At 51.4% G+C, this 7,500-nt stretch overlaps 1 protein-coding gene across 3 annotated transcripts in view; it reads left to right on the top strand.

Annotated features, from left to right (window-relative positions):
- The window catches only part of ogdha (oxoglutarate dehydrogenase a), a 19,619-nt gene that overhangs the window by 1,146 nt on the left and 10,973 nt on the right, over positions 1 to 7,500 (top strand). For 2 of the 3 annotated variants that reach the window (XM_068568904.1, XM_068568905.1), the window contains exons 2-4: positions 62 to 453; positions 2,483 to 2,653; positions 4,400 to 4,502. In XM_068568904.1, the coding sequence (XP_068425005.1) occupies positions 214 to 453; positions 2,483 to 2,653; positions 4,400 to 4,502 (514 nt within the window). In that variant the 5' untranslated portion in view covers positions 62 to 213. Of the gene's footprint in view, positions 1 to 61; positions 454 to 2,482; positions 2,654 to 4,000; positions 4,107 to 4,399; positions 4,503 to 7,500 lie in introns of those variants that run through there. The other variant, XM_068568907.1, reaches the window with a different exon arrangement.

The following is a 7,500-nucleotide window of genomic DNA, read 5'->3' as shown; positions in this document are numbered from 1 at the left end:
ATCATCATGTTGGTAACTGTGGTCTGTCTCGTGGACTCTAACCACGTCTCTTGTGTCTTAGTGGACAAGCGGACCAGAGCCCGGTGGACGCTTCATTCGTCTCCCTCAGTGCTGGACTTTAAGCCCCGGTGGATAGACTTTTCCCCGTCGTGGTTCTGAGGCAGAGGACGTGCGGCCCGACCGCCAGCGCTGGTGACGCCGTTGAGGACTTCAATGCATCGCTTAAGGACTTGTGCGGCGCGGTTGCGCCCACTCACCGCCTCGCAGGCGGCTCAGACTGTCGGCCCCCAGCGGCCAATGACGGCCGCCTCCACCGGGGGCGCAAGGACGTTTCAGCCAATGAGGTGCTATACGGCGCCCGTGGCCGCCGAGCCGTTCCTCAACGGGACGAGCTCCAACTACGTGGAGGAGATGTACTTCGCCTGGCTGGAGGACCCCACGAGCGTCCACAAGGTGAGAAGCGGTGGAGCCCCCTGCTGGCTGCTTGCTCAGGAAGTAGAGTCCTGGAGGGACCGGTTACAGGTTCCTCATCCTCACACCACTCATATCACATCCTTTCACTGGTCACTGCCAGCTTCTCAGTTGAATGTTTCCAGGTTTCTTTTGAGACTTGTATGCATGAAAACAAAAGGTTCTGCAGAGGAAACTGATCTAAAAACACTGACGCGCTGAAGACCTCATGCACTCCACGAGCGCCACTAATGTTCATTTTACACTTTTCATGCGCTTCATGTGTCTGCTGGTTGAAAAGCAGCCTTTGATCTGAGGGGCGTCATCACATCGCAACATAAAGGAAGGCGCTAGCGCCCCCTGTGGGCCCGGAGGAAGCGCTGGACATTTATAGTCTTATAGAGGACGGGAGGCTAAGAATAGCTGCTGGAAGCTCGGTCACATGACGCAGCTGGTCCACTGAAACCACATCAAGTTGTTAGAGAAGTTAGTCTGACTGTTATTACAGTCTGACTGCTTTCAACACCCACCTGTAAAATAATAATGTTGCTGCTTGCACTCATTACAGCTTAACACTGTAAAACCATCAGAGTCTAAATACAGTGATATGAATTGTGGGCCATACCGCATAGCCCTAGTCCAACTGTTGTTACTGTCAGACTGTTGTTACTGTCAGACTGTTGTTACTGCCTGACTGTTGTTACTGTCAGACTGTTGTTACTGTCAGACTGTTGTTACTGCCTGACTGTTGTTACTGTCAGACTGTTGTTACTGCCCGACTGTTGTTACTGTCAGACTGTTGTTACTGTCAGACTGTTGTTACTGCCCGACTGTTGTTACTGTCAGACTGTTGTTACTGTCAGACTGTTGTTACTGCCCGACTGTTGTTACTGCCCGACTGTTGTTACTGTCAGACTGTTGTTACTGTCAGACTGTTGTTACTGTCAGACTGTTGTTACTGTCAGACTGTTGTTACTGCCCGACTGTTGTTACTGTCAGACTGTTGTTACTGTCAGACTGTTGTTACTGTCAGACTGTTGTTACTGTCAGACTGTTGTTACTGTCAGACTGTTGTTACTGCCCGACTGTTGTTACTGCCCGACTGTTGTTACTGTCAGACTGTTGTTCCTGTCAGACTGTTGTTCCTGTCAGACTGTTGTTACTGCCTGACTGTTGTTACTGTCAGACTGTTGTTACTGTCAGACTGTTGTTACTGCCTGACTGTTGTTACTGTCAGACTGTTACTGCCCGACTGTTGTTACTGCCCGACTGTTGTTACTGCCCGACTGTTGTTACTGTCAGACTGTTGTTACTGTCAGACTGTTGTTACTGCCCGACTGTTGTTACTGCCAGACTGTTGTTACTGCCCGACTGTTGTTACTGCCCGACTGTTGTTACTGTCAGACTGTTGTTACTGTCAGACTGTTGTTACTGTCAGACTGTTGTTACTGCCCGACTGTTGTTACTGCCCGACTGTTGTTACTGTCAGACTGTTGTTACTGTCTGATTGTTGTTACTGTCTGATTGTTGTTACTGTCAGACTGTTGTTACTGTCAGACTGTTGATTTAAATGATGTTTAGTTTAACTTCATCACATGGACGTTGTTGTTGTTGTTGTTTGTGTTGTCGCTGCAGCGAATGTTTATTTTCTGGGTTTCTGCTCGCCTGCTTTCCCTTTTGGTGAAAACCCGTCTGACTTCAACACCACGGAGTCACCAGAGCTAAACCCTGACACTGAGTTTAAATGAGAGGGGGGGGGGGAGGAATGTGTGTGTGAGCCGGGTGGAGTCTGTGGTTCTGGACTCGTGAGTCACCCGTTAGTGAGGAGAGAACCTCACACCGGCCTTCATGTTGTTGTTGTTGTTGTTGTTGTTTACAGTACGGACTCAGGTTGGAGGTACTTCTACTTTACTCGAGTTCTTTCTCTGTTAACCTCATGAAGTTACTTCATCAGAGAAAAGATTCATGTGAACATCAACTGCTCTTCTTCTGTGGTTTCATTGAAAGCCTTTCTCCCCCCCTCACCCTCCAGTCCTGGGACGTGTTCTTCAGGAACGCTAACTCCGGCGCTCCTCCAGGAGCAGCGTACCGGTCTCCTCTGGGTCTGTCTGCTGCTGCCGTCTCCACTCTGGAGGCTCAGCCCAACGTGGAGAAGCTGGTGGAGGATCACCTGGCGGTGCAGTCACTCATCAGGGCCTACCAGGTACACACACACACACAACTACCAGGTACACACACACACACACACCTACCAGGTACACACACACACACACACACCTACCAGGTACACACACACACACACACACCTACCAGGTACACACACACACACCTACCAGGTGCACACACACACACCTACCAGGTACACACACACACACACACTTACCAGGTACACACACACACACACACACACACCTACCAGGTACACACACACACACACACCTACCAGGTACACACACACACACACCTACCAGGTACACACACACACCTACCAGGTACACACACACACACACACACACACCTACCAGGTACACACACACACACACCTACCAGGTACACACACACACACACACACTTACCAGGTACACACACACACACACCTACCAGGTACACACACACACCTACCAGGTACACACACACACACACCTACCAGGTACACACACACACACACACACCTACCAGGTACACACACACACACACACCTACCAGGTACACACACACACACACACACACCTACCAGGTACACACACACACACACACACACCTACCAGGTACACACACACACACACACACCTACCAGGTACACACACACACACACACACCTACCAGGTACACACACACACACACACACCTACCAGGTACACACATACCTACCAGACTTCCCTTTAACCACCTTTCAAAATAAAGGTCAGTTCTTCAGTGTGTTGTGCAGAATGAAATGTGATTCGTTAGAACATGACGAGCATCATCATCATGTTTCATATCCTCATTTCTAGGCCCCGCCTCCTTCATGTTTCAGTGACGTTTCACTTTCTTCCTGTTTGTTGTTCTCAAACCCAAATATATTAATTATTATTATGGTTTTGAAACCTTCCTGCAGTTTTATTTCTGTTGTGTTGAGAGTGATTGGAGGCTGGGGGTCTGCACCAACAACGATCACACTGTTGATCCACCGGATCCATATTCATCAGTTTGGTCATCGCTCTCCTTCCAGAAGACAAATTATTGCATTCACAGAAAAACAGTTCTCTCTACTGACCACCAGGGGGCGACTCCTCTGTTGTATAGAACTCTATGCTTCATGTGTTAAAGCAGAAACAGACCGTAAAGCAGGGAACTCTTTAGGGCGGGGCTACAAGGTGATTGACAGGTCTTTACGTAGCTCCTCTCAGTCCTTACATGATCACTTCTAACAAACAAACAAGGACCTGTGCAGACCTCCAGTCACCTGACAGCAGTCAGGGTTGTGATGTGTGTGTGTGTGTGTGTGTGTGTGTGTGTGTGTGTGTGTGTGTGTGTGTGTGTGTGTGTGTGTGTGTGTGTGTGTGTGTGTGTGTGTGTGTAGGTGATGGGGCATCACAATGCCCAGCTGGATCCTCTGGGAATCAGCTGTGTGAATTTTGATGATGCTCCGGTGAATGCCGGCTTCCAAGACGTCGGTGAGACTTCAGAACTGAGAGAACTCTTCTGGCTTGTGGTGTTAATGCTCTGCCCCTCCCCCACCCACCCTCTCTCTCCTTCCTCCTCCTCTTCCTCTCTCTCTGTGTTTCTAATGCTGTTTGTGGGGATCTTTTACTTTACAAATCCTCCACCTGCTTCTCTGGTCATTTCGTTGCATCTTGCTTCCTCCTCTTCTTCACCTTCTTTTCATTTCGGTCCATCCTGTCCTTCCTCCTCCTCTTCCTCACTCCTCTTGGCCTGGGTGGGCTCTGTGCTATTGTCCCTCCTGTAGATCCGGGGGCACCACGTGGCTCAGTTGGACCCCCTCGGCATCATGGACGCCGACCTGGACTCGTGTGTCCCCACTGACATTATCACGTCCTCCGACAAGCTGGGTGAGGAGCTCGTCTGTCCCCGGGTCTGCTGCTCTCCTCCAGCGCTCCCGTGCACGCTGCAGGAGCGCTGGAGCGTGCACGGGAGCGTGCACGCTCTCCTCCAGCGCTCCCGTGCACGCTGCAGGAGCGCTGGAGCGTGCACGGGAGCGTGCACGCTCTCCTCCAGCGCTCCCGTGCACGCTGCAGGAGCGCTGGAGCGTGCACGGGAGCGTGCACGCTCTCCTCCAGCGCTCCCGTGCACGCTGCAGGAGCGCTGGAGGAGAGCGTGCACGGGAGCGTGCACGCTCTCCTCCAGCGCTCCGCGTCCCGACTGTTCTGCAGCCGCTGGTGCGAGCGTGACAGCCGGCTGCGTTCTTCCTGAATTGTATTCTGTGTTTTGAAGGGATTCCTCCATCAGATCCTGTTGAGAGCAAACACCGAGCGTCACGCTCGTATCATCATCTGCACGATTCCTCTAAATTATTCATGTTTTGATTTCCACACAAATGTTTCTAAATCTGAAATCTGTACAAAACATCTTGAGTCCTTTCTTTCAAAAGAACTTCCTTGAGGAAGCGGAGCGTCAGGCGGAGCGTCAGGCGGAGCGTCAGGCGGAGCGTCAGGCGGAGCGTCAGGCGGAGCGTCAGGCGGAGCGTCAGGCGGAGCGTCAGGCGGAGCCAGGTCTCCGCCCTGGAGATCTTAATTGGATTCTGTTGATCAGGAATAGATTCGTCCCTCGTGTGGTGGATTAATCCTTCACGCCTCCTTGTGAAGAGCTGAAGTGGATCCTTCCTGATCCCTTTAGTCGCTTTCAATCACGATGCATGGTCTTCATCAGCAGGTGGACTCTTCCTCTCCTTCCTGTTCACGTCCTGAGGATTTGAGATGGAAACCTTCAGGTTTGAGGTTCTAAGTTAGAAAGCTCCACAAGAGTTTGACTCATCTGCTGAGGAAGCTCATGTGCCGTGGTCGAAAGCTCCAGACAGCAGAGGCGTTCAGAGTCCTTTGAGAGACCTCTGTGTGTGTGTGTGTGTGTGTGTGTGTGTGTGTGTGTGTGTGTGTGTGTGTGTGTGTGTGTGTGTGTGTGTGTGTGTGTGTGTGTGAGAGCTGTTAGCTCTGCGCTAACTGTGCTAGCGTCGGTGCTCCGGTGGAAGAAACCTGCCGCTGCACTCGTGACGTGTTTTATCTGCTGCTGGTCGCTGATTGGCTGCTGCTCTGACACGCCGGCTCTCAGCCGCGTCCTGATTGGCTCGCCGTCGCGGTGATGGACTCGTCTTTCAGGCGTTTCAGACGCGTTGAAGCGCGTTCAGGCTGAACGGGTTGAAGATGAAGAGTCCCCACCGCACAAAGCTGATTTGTTTAGTTGCTTTCTCTCATTGGGCAGAATAACTAACACTAAATCAGTAGTTAACCGGACTCACCTGCTACTTAGCTTTAGCATTACTGGCCCTCGCACTCTTTACTTCCTGTTGCACCGTGATGCGGTCGGGGGCGTGTCTTTGAGATCAGACGTGCATTTGAAGAGCCGAGGACGTCGGTGTTGCGTTCAGGGACCCGCTGTGCTTCCTGTCTGGCATCATGTGGTCGCCCTCTGCAACTCGAGCTCCACCACAGCCGGCAGGAAGCCGCTGGAGGCGCCGCCGGCTGTAGCTTGAATGGTGTTGGTGTATAAAAATGGCCGCCGGGCGGCGGGTTGCAGGTCACTAACGGTGTCCTCCGGGTGTCTCTCCCTCTGCTGCCCCCTGCTGGCGACGCCATCCAGACGTGGCGGTGTTCAAGGAGAGGCTGGGCCTCCTCACGGTAGGAGGTACGAGGAGCGACCGCGCTGGTGTGCCGCCGCAAAGCCAGTAGCTCCTCCTTAGCGGGGGTCATGTGACCGCGCCCTGTAGAGGGCGCTGCGCTTCAGAACGGGCAGAAAAGGAACGATGTTTCATTACGTTCATTGTCTCTCATCAAACGAGTTTCCTTCATGATCGAGACGACACAAAGAGAACACAACGTTTAACACACATGAGTAACGATGAGCTACTGATATGCATTCTGTTCTCAGATGGTTTCAGTTTAGTGACAGACGGTGAACATCGGTGGAACATCACTTTGACGCCTCAGTACACAGGAAACACGCAGAGGTTCAGTCAAATGTGACCTCTGACCTCTCTGAATGTCTCCTGTGTTCTGGCTGCTGTAGTTAGCTTGTTAGCTTGTTAGCTTTAGCTGCTGCTCAGTCCAGTGAACAGTAGAACAGTTAGCACAGACGTCGCTGCAGACGGAGCGCTAAACATCCAACATCTTTTTTTGTGTGAGTGTTTTCCCTCGCTGCTCTTCCTCTTCTATGATGAGGAGGAAGGAAGTGAGGAAAGTGAATAAGGAAATGAGCATTGATCCGTCCGCCTGCTGTCTTTGGCCGTCTTCTTGGCTATTCGTGGTGTGATTTTGGTTTGTGATTGTTTCTTCTGTGACCCCTGCGTCGTGCGCTCTGATTGGCCGAATCGGTCTGTCCGGCTCAGCCCTGTGATTGGCCGGTTGGGTGAGGAACATGTGAAGGTGATTTGTGTTGTGTTTATGGATGACGGATGGATTTTAACTCAAGTTAAAGACTCAGAAACGCCTCCTCTCTCTCCACCTGTCCTCTCTCCTTTTTAACATCCACTAACATCCCATAATCAGTCTGAAGGTACAGAATCACCCAACATGTCACTCAAGTTCAATTCGCTGTCACCAAAGCATTGCTTGTTCTGAAGTCCCGCCCATTTCTCGTGGTTCGCCACAATAAAATATATGTACTATAGCCAATGGTGAGAGACTCTCTGGTTGTATAGAAGTCTACGCTTCATGTGTTAAAGCTGCATTCTCTCTCCTGACCACCAGGGGGCGACTCCTCTGGTTGTATAGAAGTCTACGCTTCATGTGTTAAAGCTGCATTCTCTCTCCTGACCACCAGGGGGCGACTCCTCTGGTTGTATAGAAGTCTACGCTTCATGTGTTAAAGCTGCATTCTCTCTCCTGACCACCAGGGGGC

Source organism: Clinocottus analis, unplaced genomic scaffold, assembly GCF_023055335.1.
Source record: "Clinocottus analis isolate CAN_PGR_092001 unplaced genomic scaffold, fCliAna1.0.p SCAF_86, whole genome shotgun sequence".
In the NCBI taxonomy this organism is placed as follows: Eukaryota; Metazoa; Chordata; class Actinopteri; order Perciformes; family Cottidae; genus Clinocottus; species Clinocottus analis.
The sequence above is the reverse complement of the archived record's forward strand: the minus strand, read 5'-3'. Positions and strand labels throughout refer to the sequence as shown.